We start from the raw sequence: 20,047 nt of genomic DNA, 5'->3' as shown, positions 1-20,047 counted from the left end.
AGAAATTCGTCGGGATAAATGATTAGGTTGATCAATTAATTTGAATTTGGTAACATGTTTTGATTTATTTACTATTTTACAGCCGATAACACGATCTAACAACATAACAAAAAATTTAACTATCTCAAAATTGTGCATCGATATCTGTATAAGTGGCACCATAATAAATACGGAATACTAGTTACGTAGTACAATTCTGAAACAACGTCTGTGAGTTTCTTTGCCTTTTTGTCTGAACTAAGTGGCGATTTAGGACATTTCGCTTTGACGTAATTAAGGACATGACACAATTGTTCAGGGAAAACAAACAACGTAAATTATGCTGCTTTAAAATCACAGATGAATGTTAGGCGCTGTAATAATTTCAGATTGTCTACGAATGAAGATAATATAAATACTCAGCCACAGTTGAAAATTTAGTTAAGTAATTTCGTAATTTTTGCTTTACAGGTCCAAGTGATTATTATGGCAATGATAATATTAACACAATTACAAATCAGTGTAGATACACTAATTAATCAAGTCTATTTATACATATTTTCAAGTTGCGGAGTTTACTCCGATTTGTCAATCGTTCAATAAACTTTCTAACTGAAACAACTTTACATTCATATTTCCATGAGTCATAAGGATTATTTGTCTCTAGTCATTAGATTCATGGTGATCTAAGCACACAAATTAACGTGACTTTGTCACGATAGCAGGAACGTTGAATCGTTTCACATATAGGTTTTGTTTTCTAATGCATATATCGTGCAGCAGGTTATTCAATCTGTTATTGTTGACAATATGATTAAAATGCTTCGATATGAATTGACAATCATAGGCAGGTTTCAAACAAGTCCTTCTAGAAATGGACATCAATTAACGCTTCTTTTAGTTATTACTCAACACCACGAATTGCATTTCAAGATCAATAAATTAATCATGATCCAACTATTAAGTAGTTATTTGACGTTGAGCGTGATAAAATCGATAAATTCTACGGAGAATGGCGTCTGCGCAAAGCAAGTGCGGTACAGTCATTGGTAATAATACTAAAGTGATTTCCCATGTAACATCAATTAAATGAACAATCCTATCAAGCATCGTTACAAAATTATTATTTCTCTTCCTTAACCTGCTTTTTCGGTATCAACGTCAAAACCAACTTTAACATTTGTACCGTCATTAAGACTGCTCGCTAGTGTAAGTACAGGTTCCGATGGTTTGTTAATTCTCGATCCATTGATGGGAATTGGATGGGTGAGGATCACCTCCGAGTTTCTTGTGTTGTCAAGATCATCCGGAGTAGAAAGTTCCTTTTCAATTGGAGTAAAGCTCCGGTAATCGGAGTCAAGTTCTGCATTCGAATGTAGTGGTGAAAGAGGACAGATTTCAGATTTTGAATAATTGCTCTTGGAGATTGCCCGTATTTCAGTCGTTTGTTGTAAATCAACACCACTCTCATTACTGAACAATGGTTTTGATATTTTTCTACCACCTTCGATAGTTGCCTCTTTGACTAACACAGATTGGATCACACTTTTCGGATTGCTGGTACACACTGTAACCTGGTCTTTCATCCTAACGTCATCATCCGCAACTTCCATACTTTCCACGCGGAATCTAGCGTGAAAAAATATTTTGCTTATCTATATCTGACTGTGTTGTTAAATGTGATTCTTAACAATCAAAGTTGAACACATACAGATAAATATACTAATTAATATTATAAAGCCATAAAAGCTGCTATCCAATCTCAAAATACTCTGATAGATGAAAAAAAAAAAAAAAAAATTTGCTATTAAACAATTGTTTGTACTATATTTAATATTATTTTTGAACTGACCTTACCTTCCAATTTTTTTATAACTACAACTCGGTTGTACCGGATTAGAATTTTCCTGCTGTTTGAAAACAAATTTGATGTCTTGTTTCTTCTGCACCTTGCTCTGTCTCAATGTCAAAGTATGGTCCTCGTCTTCATCGATGTTATCAATGATTGTAGCATCATCAACACATACTGATTTCTTGATGAGCTTACAGCTATCGTCTTGGCAGATTTTCAAAATTTGGCCATCTTCGTTACTGTAGTAATCTGTAAAAGATATACTTCCACGGCTTTCTCGGCAGCCTTGATCTATTCCCATACAGATGTTATTTAGGTCTAGGTTCAAATCTGGTGTTCTGGGAAATTCGTGCGCCGTATTGAACACGCGCATTCTGTGAATGAAAGACAATTACAAACTATTAATAAATCAGGTGGTCATAACAAAAAAAAATTATTCAATGAAAAATTCAATTACTGGCATTCTGCAAAATTTACCCGTCATTGCTACCGAGACTGGTAGACATGCTACATTCACCCGCCGACGTAGGAGCAGGAGAAGATGGCTCCGACGACAAAAAAGATGGCGCTCCACTGCTCCAACCTGCGCCTAGAAAAGACAGAGTAATAAAGTTTAAACAGACCTTCAACCGTTGGCTTCAAGAGGCTAAAAACTTTGAAAATACTCACTGTTAGGACTGGTCGGTGACAGCTGATTTCTATAATCAGATTCATTCAGTAATTTGTAATTAATCAGAGTGGGCATTACGTACATGACAAAAATTGAAAATTATTCGTACACGCACGGAGAGAATCGCTCGCTTTTCAGAGGTAATTGAAATGCTCTGATAAATGTTGAAACACGTAAGAATGAAACCTTTAAATTATATATCAAATACCGTCGTTACTTCAAGCAAGTTTATAGGGTCAAATGCGAGCTTTGATATTACCTAATGACTTCATTATCGGAGGAATGGTATTCGCGACCGATGCTGCCTATGCTTAGATTTTGGAGGAATGACCCGTGAACAGATCCACCTGGGGATGGATATTTAGGCGGCGAGGATGCCGGAGTGCGGAAAAAAGACAGGCTAGTCATCATTTCTAGAAACGAGTCCAACTGTCTCAGAGACAGTGCGTTATGCAATGTTTCCAATGGTCTGATTGGTGGGACGCCTCCGAATCCATCTATAGCTGTGCAAAAACGAAAGCATTTCAGTTTTAATGGAGGGAGGGACGTGTTCTACTATTTTCTAGCTCTGCTTTGGGGTTCGTGGAGCATAGCTATTTACCTGCAACAGCAGAGGCGTGCTGAGGCACCATATCCTTGAGGTCCGGGGCGCTCGACGATCCGCTGATAACAGCTGTGCTGAACAGGCTGTTTGTAGAACCGGTAAGCTTCTTGCTAACGTTGTATCCGAGCATCTTGAAGTAGGTCATCTGTCCAGAGACGCTGTGACGATAGCGTCTTGCTGTGCAGGTAGGGCAAGGTTGAATGACTCTAGGTAGTGTGCCGGGATCAGAGTTTTGGGGAGAATACAGGTATTACGGACTATAGGGGTATATTTTGCGATTGCAGCAGGATAAATGTATTAACTGTATTAAAGACAAATGTTCTACTGAACTTCCCAGTCAAGCAAACATTTAATTAACCATAATTCTGAAGCAATGAGTTATTTAAAGCTTTACCAAGATGAGGGAATACCTTAAATAATGAAACGGATTAATTTTATTTAATTACACCGATGTAACACATGTTAATCGATGATTGTAGGATCAAGTTGATTCTGTCTGAATTTTGTGTGCTGTTAGTTTCATCTGAGAAAAAGTGCAGAAGATTAGGCTGCAAAGGCTACTTATTTGAGAATATTTGTTGTATTAAAAACAGTTTGTTATTCGCACGAACATGATTTCCTCAATGATTAATCACAATGTGGATATATGCATAGAGCGTTGATAACTTAGCCCGTGATAAGGATCTAGATCTGATTGTGAGAAAAGCTTTGTAACTAACGTGTAGGAAAGTGATTCATCTCTATGTTTTACAGGAACAAAAAATTGTCAAATATGGATATCTGAGCTGACTGGCATCAGAGTAAACTCACCACACACTTTAAAGTTAGACAAAGTTGCTTCGGTGTAAGATCTGCCATACTTCTTAAATTGCGTCAATAATTGCGGTTTGGCTACGGTATAAGACGAATTTGTTTCGTCTATGGGAGCACAGACTGTACCGGGAGAGGCAAGAGGGACTCGGTGAAAAGTTATCAACGGAGACGAAGATGAATTGGAATTGAAAACCATGGTTACAGGCATATTGGGTGAACTGAGCGAGTGCGCTAGAGTAAATGATCGTCTCAATGACTTTTGCACCCTTGATAATTTACTGATATTCTCGCAATGATTGGCAACATGCAGATCAGTTTCTTGCTTTAGTGACTTTTGACAGCAATCGACTGATTATAAGTTATGCGTTATAAAATGAGATGGTACAAGGAAATTAATAAGTCGAAATAAAGTCATGTGACAGAATAGAGGACAAGGCGAAGGAAGGATGAAAAGAGAAACAAAATATTTTATTAAAAACCCAACACCAGATAATCCTGTTGGAAATATAATTCTCCTGTAGCGACGACGAGTTTCAACTTCTACTTTGACAATTTTGAAACTCTTCAACTGCAAAGAACACTATTGAAATAAATGATAATATAAATAAATAACAACATCAAAAATGAATTTTCAATTAATATAGAAAGAAAAATGATATTTGAAACTATCTCATTGTTTTCTTGAAGGCTATGCAGTCGATATATAATTGAAGACTACATTGTTAGTACTTCACTGTTTGATGCGTATTAAAGTATAATTCTCGAAAAAATTTATGAAACTAAAAGGAAATTTACACGATTTTTGAAGAAGCTTGTAACATTTGATCCTTTTTCTAAATAAACTGATACGCATTACATGGTTGAGCATATCAGAATTCATTCTGGTCTGATTGTGGTGTCTTTTTATAAATTTAACAATTTAAATCATCGCTAGAAACTGCTTGCATGGAGAAATAGAGATAGAAAGCAAAGAGAAAAAGGTAGAGTGCATCGCATTAAAAGGAGTAAAAATCATGAAAGAGAAGCGCTTTGTGTAGGGTAAATTATGTAAAATCGAATTGTAGAAATTGAACAATTGTGTAGAAAGCTTGAAAATGGTTGAAAAATTTGTAGTGATCTTCATATCATAAACGAATAAAGTATGAAATCGAATCTACAGAATAAAATTTAACTTCGATTTTCTACAGATGAACGTTTCTGATGATACAGGCTAAAAAGTTCTGCACACAGCATGATATACGATACAACGCTTAGAATGGTTGATGTTGAGCCAATTTACATACATCGGTATAGCTGATAGAAAAGCAGTCAATAAGCAGATAGTGAACTATTAATAACCTGATTGGTAGTTTCTCAAAATTATTTTAGGTCTTTTTGATGTGCAATAGTTTATGGTATGTCGTTGATATTTGCCAAATGTTGTGCGAAGATTGCTATACAAATATGAAACATAAATTCACATCGGTAAAATTACTAGTCAATTATTTATTGTGATTATTTGCTAAACGATGGACTGAGCCATGGTCGATAAAATTACGACAACTCCTAGATCCCTACGTATGTTGGTGATTAACTCTGTCAAGTGATTGTACTAGAGAGTGAACCACATACCTTCCTTATTGACTGCATCCAAACTTTGATATTGCACTTTCTCAGCAGCTATGGAAAAAATCGAATTGTTACAAACTCGATATTGAAAATGAGAATAACGATGTTGCCAGTATTATTCTACTCTCAGCAGTGTGACTAAGATTCAAGAATCTCTGTGCACGCCTCGCTTGGCTACTGCAGGCATACGACTTGTCTTATGAAAGTCGATGTCAAGATCACATAAATTTTTGCTTCCACTATTACTAGATTTTGTTAGTGGCTTGGACGAGGATAGGGAGTTTAATAATTTTATGGGCTTGGTAGAATGTGGGAATATAAAAGGTTATAAGAAGTTCACCGAACAAATAGAAAAAGCAGAATTTGTACAAACGTTTTACAGTTTTTTCTTGTCTCTGGTGGTCATAGCTTCTGGCTCTTGGTTCATTGATACTCGCTGCCTCTAGTTCTCGACGTTGACGTTGACTCGCTGCTAGCTGGCTGCCAAGTCTAGCTGCTTCGTGACCCGCCACTGTTCTCGCGCTGTGAAAAACTATCCAGCTCAAATATCTATGCTCATTGATATCTGTTCTTTATCCAATTGTTATCTATATCGATACACGTTTCCTCACCTGATTGGAATTGGCGCCGAACTCTGTAGAAAGCCACTATCGAAAGGTTCGTCGATTATGGGATCCAGGTCCATCATATCGATAGTTTTACTCGCCTTCGAGCTCTCGCCATCCAAGGCCAAGTTGCCCTCGTCTGTTTCCATCGGTGAAGTGTTCTATGATTATAGAAAAATTTCATAACAATACTACACCGAAAATATTCTCCAGAAGCTCGATGTTGCGAACGTTGCTAATGCGTGTTTCAAAAACTTGTCAATTTCTCTTCTTACCGAATTTGTAACCGGGCTATTTGTGTTGTCATCCAAGATACTTAATTCGGAATCTTCCTCTTCGATTCGCGTGCTGCACTGAGAACTGCCTTCTGCACCTGATCCCGCCTCACCCTGTGCAAAAATAAATACGATGTACTTTTAGAAATCGACAGCATCAAATAAATGCATATCGATACATTGCCAATATCAAAACGTACGAGATTATGATTACTCTCGTTCCGCGAATGCGGCCGGAAACCCGGTCCCGGGGGAAGATTTTTCTGCACACAACAGTTCACTCCGGGACTAAAGTGAAGCTCGACATGGAAGCGCTCTTCACTGCTTGGATCCTTTGTTGGATCTTCGTATAACATAACGACGATTTGCGACATGTAATTCAATTCTGATACCATGCTTACGTACTCCATTGCGCGTCGCCATTGTTCGTCCTTGACCACCTATTGGAGTAACGGATGACATAAGTAATGAAAAATAAAAAACCCTATATGTCTTAAACGACATGGCTTGAGTTTGATAACTTATTTGAGGGGAAAAAAAAATGATCATTACATCAAGTAATCCTCCATATCGCAGTACAGTGAGTAGGGAGTGAACATGGCTTTCGCTTGTAAAGTATAATCTCGTTCTGACGTGCCTTCCAGGACTTGAAACTCCGTGCGAGTATCTGAAATGGAGGATACGACTGAATACAAAATAAATATTCGACTTTTTGATTCTGATGGAAATAAATATTCTACAAAATTATGTGAATCAAGTTGTTGCGTGACAAAAATAGCATATCAACGACCTCGAATTTCTGGAATTCGATTACATAATTAGAGACGAAATGAATTTGTAAGGATTTAATAAAAATATTATACTTGCCGTGGATTTAATCTATTGACAGTTTCTTCGCCGGTCTCCTCTATATTTCGTTGAAGATCTGCTCGAATCTTTTTCAGTAGAGGTGTGCAAATACCTTGTCCTATGGTGAGTTTTTCCTGAACGGTTAGTCCATATTCCTGATAATTGAAAAGTAGAAATTAGGCAAACAATATATTAAATTCTTTTACTATAATACAGTCAAAAATTGTTGGTATTACCTGCGGTATGACAATATCAGCTAAATATTTTGAGTATATGTAGAGCTCTTCCGCATAATCAAACTGAAGCGTATGATTGTTGTGCTGCAGGTCGTACTTAATGCAGTCATAAATGTCGGGGATTTTCGATATGTCGAACCTCTTCTTTTTGGTGCAGAAATCTTTTTCAATTTTACCCCACCGGCGGCCCATTAATTCCCATGTTTCCCCGTGGTACAGAATAGCATCTGGAAGTGCAGCCCGTAACAAGCCGTGTTAAAAAATGTAACAAAAACATGAGCATTTCTACAAAAGATCGTAGTTAATGTTCACCCTCACCTTTCGTCTTGGGATCGTCTTTCTTAATCCTGACAATGTCCATTAGTTTCTGTATAAGAACGTGAACGTGCTGACAACATCTTACAGGATTTTTTACAAAATTCATTGCCGCATTTATGCTCAGAGCATTACCGGGATTTATCTGCTCGCGATCTTCGCGGGTAAATTCTCTATCCTGTTGCAGTAGTTCATGCAGTCGCGTTTTTACCCTGAGAATATAAATGCATGAATTGTGGATCACGAAACATAGCAAGAATCATTGATAGATTTTTTTCTTCAGCAAAATAAGGAAAAAATAGACAGTGATAATTACTTACATGTTTTGGTATTTACTGCTATCGCAATCGTTGTCCAAAAGTCCATTGGTGTTGGCACTTTTGACCATCTGTACCAGAATGGGAGTTAGTTCGCCCTCCAAAGCAAGTAGACCCTTGGCGAAAGCTGCAGCCGTCATTTGGACTCTGCCTTCATCGCTGGCGTAAATTTTCAAGTCATGACGAAAGGTTGAGTGCAGTCGAAGGAGACCCAGACCTTGGGCACCGGCATATTCTCCTGCACGGTACAAATCGAATTAGTCATACGGAGACATTCGTCGATTGCTCATGAATAAGGGATTTAGGGTTGTTTGGGAAAGGGAGGAATAAACAGAATAAAAAATAATGGCGAGAGATACGAACCACTAAGGTGTCTACCTTGACCTCCCGGATACATGCACCGAAATATACGGCCAAGTTCTTCGGCTTGGATGCGTCCAGCTGGCGTCAACTCTCCGCCCCACTTTAGAATCAGCACCAAAGATGGCTCGCCAAATCTGTCTAACAGAAGAGAAAAATTCAAATTTTGAAGACAAGTATCCAGTAGTTCGAATCACGAAAGTCGGAATGACCATGAATTTTCATATTAAAATGGAAAATCGAAGTACTCCAATAGAATAAAAAGCACACTTGGTGAACGAATGTTGAACGGAAATGAAATCGAAAGTAAATAATAATATAATCAATCATGCATACTGTTGGTTTTACCGTCGTCTGAGGAGCTCCCTCTAGGTCTGCCTTTAGGCTGATATTTCATCTGGACCTTACGATTAATTCCTGAAAAATGGCCATACCTGAATAAAAACAATATGTTAAATTTATAGCTGACTTTGTTCCTGTTCGAAAAAAATAAATCAAAAATCAAAAAGAACGAGACAGTAGTAAAAAAAAAATAGGCGAGGCGTATATCCAGCATCTTTCTTGCAAGTTTATCGATTTGATTCTCACTGCTCACATTTCTAGGACACTTTTCAGCTGCTCCAGTTTTCCTTGCTTCTCTTCCAACTCTGGTCCAGCAGCACGATGCTGAATCTCCGTTAACAAGCTACGTGCGGTGTCCAAAATCTCCTGAAGCTGTTTGGGCCGCTTTAGTTTGACGTGACCGTGTTTGTAACCATCGTACTTGGCAAAGATCTCAAAAAATCTGATTAAAGTAATGGAAATAAATTCGTAGCTAGATTTCGAACGGTATCAAATTAACCGTCAGAATTGATCGAGGTAGATGAAATATTTTCAGTCAAGTATCAAATTACAAAAAGTTGCAAGCTTACTTGGGATGACGAACTTCGACCTTCATTTTTTGCTTGGGAGTTCTATCGCCGTGTCTGATAACTGCAACGACACATCTTAGCTCCATCCTGAAAGGAAGAGCTCAATGAACAATCAAATTGTATTGTTTACATTGCTCAAACGAATCTTGTGATCAAAATAACAGACAGTCTGCAATTCCAGATGCTCACATTTTTCCAAATGTAGTGGGCACAATGGGTGGATCATCCAATTGAAACGGAACGCTCCAAGGAATGTGAAGAGTAGGTGCCAGTTCTCTGAGAATCATGTTACCCAAAATTTTCGCGCAATCGTCATAATACTTGTTCGAATTTTTAACAAAACTGAATCCATTAACGTCACAGACAAACGATTGACCATTGGCTCTGTAACCAACGTAACAGGCTTGTAGAAATTCAAATAAAAAATCCCAGACACTGAAATCGTGGATGAAAATTGAGGCAAGAGCTACGTTTACCTGAGCAAATCGAACCCGCAAACGGTTTGCTTAAAGGCGAGGCATACTTTTCTGCTTATAAGTTTTTCAGCATTGCTAAGAATGACGGGATAGCGTATTTCCTTTCCCTCTGAGTCCCGTTCCACTTTGCCATCCAGAGCCGGGCTCTTTCTTGCTTCGGCGTGAGCATAATCGGGCCCAACTGTGTAAACTTTAACGTCAGTGCCGTCAGTCGGCATGAAATCTTCATATATGTAAGATCCAGTTTTCCGGACCCGAGACTCTGGTGAGTAAACGCTGCTGCGGCTGCCAATCTGTACAGCAATGTATAATTGGCTCTAATTGGGATCGACAAGCATGAGGTTCATTTTTTGTATAATTTTGAAGGATGTTAGATATTTTTTAGCTCACATAAATATTGAATCATCGTTCGACCTACCTTTCTAAATAATCTCTGACTTCCGCCACCCGCGGATGTTGGATAATATATGTAAATATTATGATCTTCGGCAGATACTGGCTTCTCAACAAACGGTTTATTAAATGTTATACCATTCACCTCGACGTGGTCCTCCGATTCAACCAGTTCATGATCTGCAATGAATAAATCGTTACTAATTTTCGTTGCGGATAAATGTGTTAGTCCAGAATTATATAAGTTTACGCTTTGGATCTGCAGAATCTCTGTCCAGGACTGCGTATCGCGGTATTTCTATGCCTTCTCCATTGAGTATCGCATAAACTCGTCTGCGATCCTGTAAGCCCAAAATAAAGGAAGAAACAAAAAAACGAATCGACGCACAAAACCTTTTCGACTTAAGTCTAAGTATGAAGCAACTTTTAGACATTTTACATACTATTTAACTTACCTGAATATCGTATTGCATACGCAGATTGTTAATTATAAATGGATTTCGTAAGCTGGCATACTGTATAGCTTTATCGAGCGGAAAACCTTTGCTGTGAAAACTTATCAAGCAATCGACTATCGGCCAGTCTTCCACAGGTTCCTAAAAACGTTAATGAATAATTGAAAATTTGTTGCTGAATTTTTCAGCGTGTGTGATCCGAGAGATAGAGATTAGATAAAATAACTCGCTCACTTTAAGTATGACTTCTTCCGGAAAAACAATGATTTTCAAATATTCGAACTCTTCAAGCCGTGTCAAGATCTCCTTCATAGGTTTACTCTGAGACTTCTTGGCCATTGCACAAACACCAACCAAGACTTGCTTTCCCTCACCATCCAGAGAATTCGTACTTCCCATGCATCCATCTTCGCTTAGGCATCCTTTCGGCAGATCCTAGACGTACATATGTGTAACGGTGTTAGCTAAATGATAATGATCTTCCACAAGATTGAGCGAAGAAAATGAAACTGGGCAAACAATTCTCATTGAATCTTTTATTTCAGACTTTCAAGATAGATTCGGCCTTTATTTAGGTCTGACATCATTATGGAAGGGATCATTGCTTTCTTAGTGGGATTTTTTAAAACAGGATGACTGCGATTTTTTTTTGTATCACCTTACCTCATAAATTTTTGGATTGTCAGACATTAAAGACTAGAATTTGAACACAATCAATCTGATTGGTTGAGGGATATCAGATGAATGATTTTTAGTGAAATAAATTATAATTTGTCTAATACTTACAAAACAAGCATCGCAATAACAAAACTCAGGTGAATTATCTGCGTTCTCGAATGAAAACATCAGCAATGGATCCATTGGACAAATTGGCGATAATAACTAATAACAATTTGAGCACATAAGTGATTTCACTAACGCTGATAGCTGCAGTACAACCGTTACTGTGCGTATGAAAAGATCAATAATCTCTCAAATTATGAGAATAGTGAAAGAAAAGAATTGAATAATTTTTTTCCTCTCACTTGATCTTACGGTTTTCACAATAAATCATGAAAAGTGAAACAGCTCAAAATTACATCATTTTGGGCAAACGAACAGCAGTGTCTACATACCAAAACCCTGGCACAAATATTTCTTAGGATTTTCAGAAATTTTCTGCAGGGAAACAGGAAGACATGTTTTTTAAAAATTATTTACAAAAATGAAATCAATACAGATATAAAAAAGAAAACAGTCGACGAAAGCTGAAACGAGCTAATAAAAAGATATGCTTCTGATTCCTGGATATCTGAACAATCACTTGACTATATTAAAGTAGTGCAGTAATTTGTCACCTCTTATCAGCATTATAAAAAAAGACTACACTAAGTTATGTTTGCTTTAGCATTTACCATATATATTTAAAGAATGATAGAGTAGCTCAGGCTTTTACTACGTTATAACTTCAAGATTATCCGATTATAAGCCTGCAGATTAGAGTATGAAAAAGCTGAGGTTGGTTTACATAGATTGCGAATACAACTAAAAGTTTCAAGGTTGCAGAGATAGAATTTGATAATACCTTGACTTTACAACGCTTTTAATTAGCATAAGACATTCTGTTGCGTAATGTCGTGTGAAATTGTTTTCAAGGTACTGTATAAAAAGTAAATTATTGAATAAATAGCAAGGGAGAGAAAACGAGGGGAATGATCGAAGTACTGGAGGAAGGAAAGTGAAGTCTTAGAATTGTTGAGTTAGTATTAAAATGTTGAACTCACTCGTACCGAGGAATGGTAGATCGAAGATGAGGACTGACCGACGAGGGGGGATTGCCCTGGGTTAATATCTCCTACGTAGAAGACTGGTCTTGTTGCATTCTTCAGATCCTGTTCGTAGAATGCAAACTAAGTAAGACATCGTTTGGTTGCTTTGCCAATAGCAGATCAATGCGTGGCTTGTGATCATTGTTGTGTCTAATTCGATTTTGCTGCTTTCTCTATTTTTTCCCCCTTCCCCGAATGATGAAAAAAAAAATCATGACAAATTCAGATCCAAGAAACCAGAACCGAAATTATATTAATTGTTAGGAAGTAATAATGAGCTGGTGCTATTGTTAGTCCATGGCTACGCGTAAAAGCATCTAGATAAGTACCGTGACAATAAACTTATGTTAGGCAAAGAAGGCTGAGCCTGCCGCTGTAGGCTAAAGGTCAACATAGTCGTAAATATTCGTAGATTACAATTGAAAGAGCACCAAGCGTGAAGAAAAAAAGGGAGGCATAAAAACCAGCCACAAGCTAATGATATCAAGAGTTCAATTCAAAATTGACCACTTTAAGGGCGCAAAAATATATAGTAATAAAACCAAATTACTGATGGATATTCATTGGTATGATAAAACTCAGAGTCCAACAGCAAATGCTTAGTTTAGAACTTGTTATTATATGCAAACGATTATATGATCTTCAAATACTTTCTCTGGGCTAGTTCGTTAATTACAGAAAAAAAAACAGCGTAAATTTACAGGAAAAGAAAATTGTTCATACAGAGTCGATAATGAATACACTTACCTGGTAGCCGTACTCTAATTCCGTATAAGACATATCAGAGAAGTCTCTTTCTTTTTCTCGCTGTAATTACATATCATATGACAAGTGGTCAGTGTTTCTATTAGAGTGAATACACATTCTTATTTCTGTAATTTTTGCAACACTTAGCAGTTAGTCTGTGAATTTGTTACCAACTAATCAAATATTTGCATTGACCCTGAGCATTGAAACAATTGTCAGTTACAACATAAAAAAGCCATAACATTACAATCTGTACCCAAAATTCACTGAAGTGAGTTGAACGCAGTAACAATAACTGCGATTCTGACAAATAAATTATTCCTAGAGTCTAGTTATCTTTGTAAAGAAAATTTGGCTGAAACTTATAAGGTTGAAACATAAAATACTGATTTCCAATTTGAGGAAATGATGGCAAAGCTGGAATATTGACAACAGTACCGGAGCTGAAGTAGGTAACACTGTGTTTGTACCTGAAATATGAAGGAACGAAAGTATTTCTCATTTGAATATAATTTGGAGTGTAGCAAGAAAGGCGCGGTGTGATTCGAAGTTGTCAGTTTCTACCTAGCACGCAGTAGTGATAATCTGATTATTTTATGTGAAGCTGACAGCCATATCGCGTGTCATACTTCGATGTGACCAGCTGGATTTTGTTTATTTCGTTATATTTTACTGATTAGCGGTCCAGAGTTGCCCGTCCGGGTTACGAAACATTGGTGTACACAATTATTTGATTAGCATAAGTATTTCATCACCTACTTCTTCCCTCTTCTCTCGACGCGACCAACGAATCGACGAAATTACTGCAATAACGTCGCGACAACGAATCCAGTAGACGGCGAAGTGTGTGCTAAAAATGAGTCGGAATCGGTTATTTTTCGTTTAAGAGTTGTCACATCTGTCTCTCAGCTGTTCGACCGGAGTTTTGGATCTGCGCTTGCGTCACTTGCGTTTTGCAGTTTGCAGATCTAGTGAGCAGGTCGAGGGGGTTTTATTTGTGACATTCGGGTTGTTGCACGGATTCTTGAGGATTCTGAAAATAAGTTAATTAAGTTATATAGAAAAGCGGCCGCTAACCGATACAGAGGTACGAAATGGTTATCACAAGTTCAACGTACCTGCCTTCCGAAGAGGAACTGACTGTTGAGGAGGTTAACGTTGGTACAGCATCTCTGCGCGCCGCAGCTTTTCATATGGGCAAACATTGCGAGCACCACAATAACGTAAATGAATATTCAATCTCACGTAGCTCGGCTGATTCATCGACCCATCGATACTCCGAAATTTCAATTTCCGACTCAGGCTCAGGCTGTTTTTTGTATCCCAAATAACTTTCCTCCCAACGTTACTAGAATTATTATGTAATTTATGGAGCATAGAAATAGAGTCTACGATCCATTATTCTCAAATAAAACAAATTTTCAGTTGGCTTGTTGTTTTTGATGATGATTTGTATCTTCTGGACCAGATATTGATTGTAAGCATCAATTCTATGGATAAGTAACCTCGATTTTCAATGCTGTTTGTTCTGTCCAGGAATTTATGTTGTGCCGTCAAGAAGAGGATGATCCTAGAAGTTGCTTGAACGAAGGCAAAGCAGTGACTGCATGTGCTCTGGAGTTTTTTCGCAAATTAAAGAAAACTTGTTACGATGAATTTACTCAGTACGCAACCTGCCTGGACAAGAGCAGCGGAGATATGGCATTTAATCGGTACTTTATCTAGACATCATTGGCTGCCATAGCAATTAGAAGCATTTGTTTTCTTTCTCGACAAAGCAATTAAAATCTTCCTCGTTTGTCTTTTCAGCTGTCGGTTGACACAAGCGGTCTATGACAAATGTGTTTTGGATAACTTGAATATAGAGCGGCCGTCCTTTGGATATTTCTGCGAAGTAAAGGTCCATGATTCACCCAGGCCCAAGCCACCACCTGAGCCCAAAGCAGTTTACCCTGATGCTGCGCCAAAGTTACCGGATGACGCCGAACGCCTGCCAGCACGTTTTGGTGCAAGATCCATATTTGGAAACTAAATACACATAGTATGGAATCAATTTCTTATTAACTATTTATAGAACATAGTGGACGGATTGTGTACTATATCATATCGTAGTGCTCAACTCTTGTGTACAGGAAATGTGTAAATACAATCTATACCTGTACTATAATTTTATTTCCCATTTATTTGTGACGGTATATTGAAAAAAAAATCTTGCCATATTTCCTGTAAGGGGAAGATGATCCAAATGAAATTGAAACTCTAATTTAGTTTGTACATTTGGGATACATTCGAGAGTTTGATTAAAAATTTCCATACCTACTTGAATTTTAATGGATCCTTGGACAATTTGTGATGTATTCAAAATTTGAAAAAAATATAAATTATTAGTGGTAAGTACACATAGGTATGTCTTTCTCAATTAAAATTGGCTATGTATGAACAGAGCATATGTTAGTTAACCTAACAATTATTTTATGGCTGACCGTTGTATTAAATATGAAAAATGTTCCGTTACATGCCTTAACAACGGAATTGCGATAAATACGCCTTCAGCTGCTGTTCTAATATGCTGAAACTTGTTAATGTAATTAACCACCAATTACAAGCATATTAATGAAATTATTCTATAGCTAATCATTGCTGATTCCAAAACATATAGCAGGTTTCAAACAATCTAAATTCAAAGTCAATGTTCTCAAGGTAAAATAGAATATGTACAAATTCATTTTTCAGGTAAATTACTTTGTGAAACTGACGACACGAATACCAATATCTGACAATGAATAGAAATTCAAAAATCGAAATTCTATAACTTAACATATCACAACCTATGATAAAACACTGTTGTAAAATTCACATACGGCATCAATTTTTTGGCGTTGAATAATAGAATTACTGATATTTAACCTGCAACATATATCGACCTAACTTTATCAATAATTACCTCATTTTTTCTTAATTGTATAATTACTGCCTTACTGTTCACATTCATTTAATTTGAGAATTGAGAATTGTCGGTGTTATTGGACGCAGAACGAGCTCCATGCCTATCTTGCTCGTAGTCTCTGTCAAATCTATCGTCATGGCCCCAGCTTTTGTTGGAATTATGTTGCTTGGATGACCAGACTTGCTCGTCGGTAAGCTTGTCCTTTTTACCTTTTACTTTTCTGTCCCCTGTGTTTTCTTTTCTGTTCTCTCTTATGCCTAATCCTCGAATTGCCCTTGGCAAAGATGGTTGAGATTGGGGAGATATAATGACGAACTGAGAATTTATCATCCCAGACGAATTCTGCTCGTAAGACTTCGGAGAAATCTCGAAATTTGCACTTTCTTCCACATTCATTGATTTCGCCAAGGTTCCAACACCGCTGCTCGCGTTACTCAATCGTTCTTTGCGATTACTATCATACTTGGTGTTTCTCGCAGTATCTGCAAGTTCATATAATACGTCTGTACAAATCAACTTCCAATGTGTTACAAGTTCGACTTGTTTCCAATTATTTTACTGCGGTACATGTCTGAATACAAAACAATAGGCACAATCACACTGTAAGGAATTTTCCATTATTACTTTTCTTCAACGTGAAAGTTTTACAGGCATTTCATAACAGAAGTTTAAATTTTTCCAATAATTCTGTTGATATGCAGATTCTTCCAACGATTTTTCTCTATGATTTGTCAAACTTTTAGACTGTCCATTTCTTTTTACTTCAACTCCCATGAACATATTCTACACGTTTCAGTCCATTTACATTAGTCAGTCAGTTAATAGGTATGTTATTTTTTCATTAAAAGAAACGAAGGTAAGAAAATAATTTGTGAAATACGAAGATTTATCTTATCAAATTAGAAATTATCTTGTTCTCCTTTCCTCCTGTATAGTTCAGTAATGACGATAATCGAAGGATATGTCAAGTAGTGATTTCAACATATTTTGTTTGTTTGTGTTTGTGTGTGTATATTAGGGTGGTCCTTTTTAGGGTGTTTTCGAAAATTCCTGCGGATAAGGCGGAAAAAGTTTGCAAAAAAATCAAAAAAAATGTATGCAAAACTTGAAGCCTGTAGGTCAACTCTAAGAACTGCCTCCAAAGCAGTGAAATTTCCCATTTAAGTAATATGGGAATTCGAGCTTACTACATTCTTTTTTTTCCCTGCCTTAATAGTGCTTTGAAAAATCTGAAATTTGGTTTACATCTTCCCTGTAGTCGTAGGTATTTAAAAAAAAATTGGCCGATTTCCAGTGATAAAAGTTTCGAAATCCCAAGAAACACAACTTTGAGATTGTGGGATTTAGAAACTTTTATCGTTGGAAATCGGCCAATTTTTTAAAAAATAATTATGACTACAGGGAAGACGTAAACCACATTTCAGATTTTTCGAAGCACTATTAAGGCGGGGAAAAAAAAAAGAATGTAGTAAGCTTGAATTCCCATGTTATTTAAATGGGAAATTTCACTGCCTTGGAGGCAGTTCTTAGAGTTGACCTACAGGCTTCAAGTTTTGTGTACATTTTTTTTGATTTTTTTGCAAACTTTTTTCGCCTTGTCCGCAGGAATTATCGAAAACACCCTAAATAAGGACCACCCTAGTGTATATGTGTGTGTCACATGAACATTTCATTACCATTCATTTGGTCCTTTGGTTTAACGATATTCTTAACATTCTGGTAACGCTGGAGCTGCATCATTGCTTCGTCGCCAAGTTGAGCTAAATAAAATGCTTGCAGATCACCTGACAACGGCTCGTATAATTGATTAGCCAAGTCGACTGCGAGCAGTAACATACCTCGAGATTGGGAACTGAGATTACGATTCACCAAAACTGTTCTTACATGTATAAGAAATCGCTCGAGTTCTGCTTGATTTGACGTTCGGATTTTTTTCCCATTCAACGAAAGCTGTGTGATCAACATATCAATGGAATATCAGTTGCTAGCCCCAATCTTTCATTTTCAAAAGAGTTTAAAAACTATTACACTTGTACCTGAGTGGCAACGAGTTCAATATCTTCTTCAGACGCCGACTGGAGCAGAGCTTTCATATATTCAAGCAAAGGCACCCCGATCAACGGCAATGGCTCTCCTGTGGCTAGTCGCACTTGATAATATACTTCGCCTAAGAGAGACATGGCATTCAAGTAATGCATCATACATTGCTCTTTAGTTTCATCCTTTCCTGAGAAAAAACATTTCAATATGAATTCAATAAAATTGAATCGACACTAGTGCAAACACATTCTTCAAATCTTTTCCCTCTGACACTCACTTTCGTAATCCTTCTGCAAAGTAGACAAAAGAATACTTCTCAGTTTTGTGCCATTTTCATCCTGCTGATCACTGATCTGGTTGTAACTAAAGAGCATGGCCAGTTTTATTCCAAATTGTCTGTCCTCCAGTGCCTGTGTATGCAGTGTATCGAATACAGACCTGAGAAGTTCATAGCATACAAGGTTCATATTTTATAAAGAATCAAGTTAAAATAAGTGTATCATTTTTCTCAACCATATTCCTGAATGAGTCGATTACGAGTAGACGGCATATAGAAAAGTCACTTGTGTACCTGAGTCCTTTCTGCCTTGCCGCGTCTCGGATCAACTCGTCGATTTCATCTATCTTGGACATCGGAGTGGCATTATAGATGCTGAGACTGTCGATTTGGCCAATCAGTTTGAGATGGTCAGGATTTTTTTGGGATACAATTGGTCCCGGTCTCCGCAGTACGGCCTCGCGATTTTTTGCCGTTGCCCATCCTCTGCCTCGTGATACCGATGTCATGTTCACTTCAAGCCAAATAGTCAAAAAAGGAGTTTCAATAAAAATTTTCCCACAATTTCGGTAATGTTAAAATACATTGACATTTCGCATGAACTAGCAGTCGTTTGAAACCGCGAAAGGTTAAGCCGTATGTTTTCCCCACCGGCTATTTTTCGCATTCGCTAGTTGTGGAAATTGATTCTATCAGTAAAGCAAGCTTTTAACTTACTTGACGTAGAATATGATCAATACGACGCAAGTTTCTTGTGTAAAGCGATCTTGTAGTTACTCGAGAGTAACAAGTCAAATACAACGACCAAAAGTTACGGAGCTGCCATATTTGAAAGCAATTCGAAGTATTCGAAGTTTTGAACAGATCTCCGATAGGACGCCACTGTACTAATTTTGTTTTCAGCAATGTTATTCAGTCATTGGTACTGTTTACGAGCTGCTTTTTCCACATTGGAGAGAACCATTAGAAGAAGAATTAAGGTGTGTTTCATTGGTGTGTTCCTTCGGCGGACGCAATTGTGGTCCCGTTCTGCGCATACATCGACATGTACTTCATGACGTCAGGAGCGAGGAAATTTCCTTGTCGAATAGTGCGAGAACGGAAGTACGAATTTGACAAGAAAAATGTTGAAATCGTAGATTAAATATAAGTGCATGTCTGTATGTCAGTCACTGCTAACATAGATTGCTGATAATATTTATTATGAACAATGATGAAATAAATAAAATCACTTAACATCAACATGGCCGATCGTACTCCTAGCTTGAATATTCACCGCTTCTACGATTTCAAAATTTCTTTCACTTCCGACAGGAAGATTAAGACGTATAAAAGAACATATCTAATCCGGGAAATCCTATTCCATCAGTTAATTTTTCCGTAAATATGGCACGATTCGACCAGAAAATTTTCAGATGATAGGAGTCCGTTCATACCCAGGTAGCATTCTGTCGCAAGTTCACGTTATGGTCGTCACGTGGCGCGTGCATGGCTCTGGCGGCAGACCACT

The 20,047-nt window shown here is 37.4% G+C and overlaps 3 protein-coding genes and 1 long non-coding RNA gene across 24 annotated transcripts in view; 1 reads left to right on the top strand and 3 right to left on the bottom strand.

Annotated features, from left to right (window-relative positions):
• Positions 1-20,047, bottom strand: part of LOC124294032 — a 38,886-nt gene that overhangs the window by 11,036 nt on the left and 7,803 nt on the right. The window lies entirely within an intron of this gene.
• On the bottom strand, positions 46-14,150 carry LOC107226728 (inositol hexakisphosphate and diphosphoinositol-pentakisphosphate kinase). 21 transcript variants are annotated; one of them, XM_046737545.1, is made up of 30 exons: positions 14,033-14,080; positions 13,274-13,333; positions 12,482-12,589; positions 10,953-11,153; positions 10,719-10,859; positions 10,514-10,613; positions 10,289-10,443; positions 9,871-10,163; positions 9,584-9,778; positions 9,395-9,481; positions 9,079-9,267; positions 8,820-8,917; positions 8,502-8,624; positions 8,127-8,361; positions 7,810-8,018; positions 7,492-7,718; positions 7,274-7,410; positions 6,959-7,091; positions 6,607-6,846; positions 6,407-6,520; positions 6,138-6,292; positions 5,900-6,048; positions 5,530-5,577; positions 3,916-4,266; positions 3,103-3,282; positions 2,761-3,004; positions 2,501-2,529; positions 2,309-2,420; positions 1,837-2,205; positions 46-1,608 (listed from the first exon to the last, which is right to left on the bottom strand). In XM_046737545.1, the coding sequence occupies exons 2-30, from the start codon at positions 13,304-13,306 to the stop codon at positions 1,116-1,118; spliced, it is 5,148 nt and encodes a 1,715-aa protein (XP_046593501.1). In that variant the 5' UTR covers positions 13,307-13,333; positions 14,033-14,080; the 3' UTR covers positions 46-1,115. The 21 variants fall into 21 exon arrangements, with proteins under 21 accessions (XP_046593501.1, XP_046593505.1, XP_046593500.1 ...); XM_046737549.1 differs by having other exon boundaries at positions 8,832-8,917; XM_046737544.1 differs by having other exon boundaries at positions 8,487-8,624; positions 8,832-8,917; positions 14,033-14,079.
• On the top strand, positions 14,238-15,440 carry LOC107226727 (NADH dehydrogenase [ubiquinone] 1 alpha subcomplex subunit 8). Its single transcript, XM_015667630.2, has 3 exons — positions 14,238-14,496; positions 14,810-14,985; positions 15,083-15,440. Exons 1-3 carry the CDS (start codon positions 14,368-14,370, stop codon positions 15,303-15,305), a joined length of 528 nt encoding a protein of 175 aa, XP_015523116.1. The 5' UTR covers positions 14,238-14,367; the 3' UTR covers positions 15,306-15,440.
• Positions 16,156-19,470, bottom strand: LOC107226726. Its single transcript, XM_015667629.2, has 6 exons — positions 19,255-19,470; positions 18,832-19,051; positions 18,538-18,698; positions 18,257-18,447; positions 17,897-18,170; positions 16,156-16,702 (listed from the first exon to the last, which is right to left on the bottom strand). Coding segments are annotated over exons 1-6 (1,284 nt in total). The 5' UTR covers positions 19,256-19,470; the 3' UTR covers positions 16,156-16,265.

The sequence above is a fragment of the Neodiprion lecontei genome, chromosome 4 (assembly GCF_021901455.1).
Source record: "Neodiprion lecontei isolate iyNeoLeco1 chromosome 4, iyNeoLeco1.1, whole genome shotgun sequence".
Lineage (NCBI taxonomy): Eukaryota > Metazoa > Arthropoda > Insecta > Hymenoptera > Diprionidae > Neodiprion > Neodiprion lecontei.
This window is presented reverse-complemented; position numbering and strand designations above follow the sequence as displayed.

Coding starts and splice junctions, on each gene's coding strand:
- LOC107226728 (XM_046737540.1), bottom strand. CDS start 13,306: ATGTCTTATACGGAATTAGAGTACGGCTACCAG. Junction 3,005..3,102: donor GCACGCCTCTGCTGTTGCAG/GTAAATAGCTAT, acceptor GTTTTTGCACAG/CTATAGATGGATTCGGAGGC. Junction 2,530..2,760: donor TCCGATAATGAAGTCATTAG/GTAATATCAAAG, acceptor ATCTGATTATAG/AAATCAGCTGTCACCGACCA.
- LOC107226727 (XM_015667630.2), top strand. CDS start 14,368: ATGGTTATCACAAGTTCAACGTACCTGCCTTCCGAAGAGGAACTGACT. Junction 14,497..14,809: donor ATTGCGAGCACCACAATAAC/GTAAATGAATAT, acceptor TGTTCTGTCCAG/GAATTTATGTTGTGCCGTCA. Junction 14,986..15,082: donor GGAGATATGGCATTTAATCG/GTACTTTATCTA, acceptor TTGTCTTTTCAG/CTGTCGGTTGACACAAGCGG.
- LOC107226726 (XM_015667629.2), bottom strand. Junction 18,699..18,831: donor GCAAGGCAGAAAGGACTCAG/GTACACAAGTGA, acceptor TGAACTTCTCAG/GTCTGTATTCGATACACTGC. Junction 18,171..18,256: donor TTGAACTCGTTGCCACTCAG/GTACAAGTGTAA, acceptor TTGATCACACAG/CTTTCGTTGAATGGGAAAAA.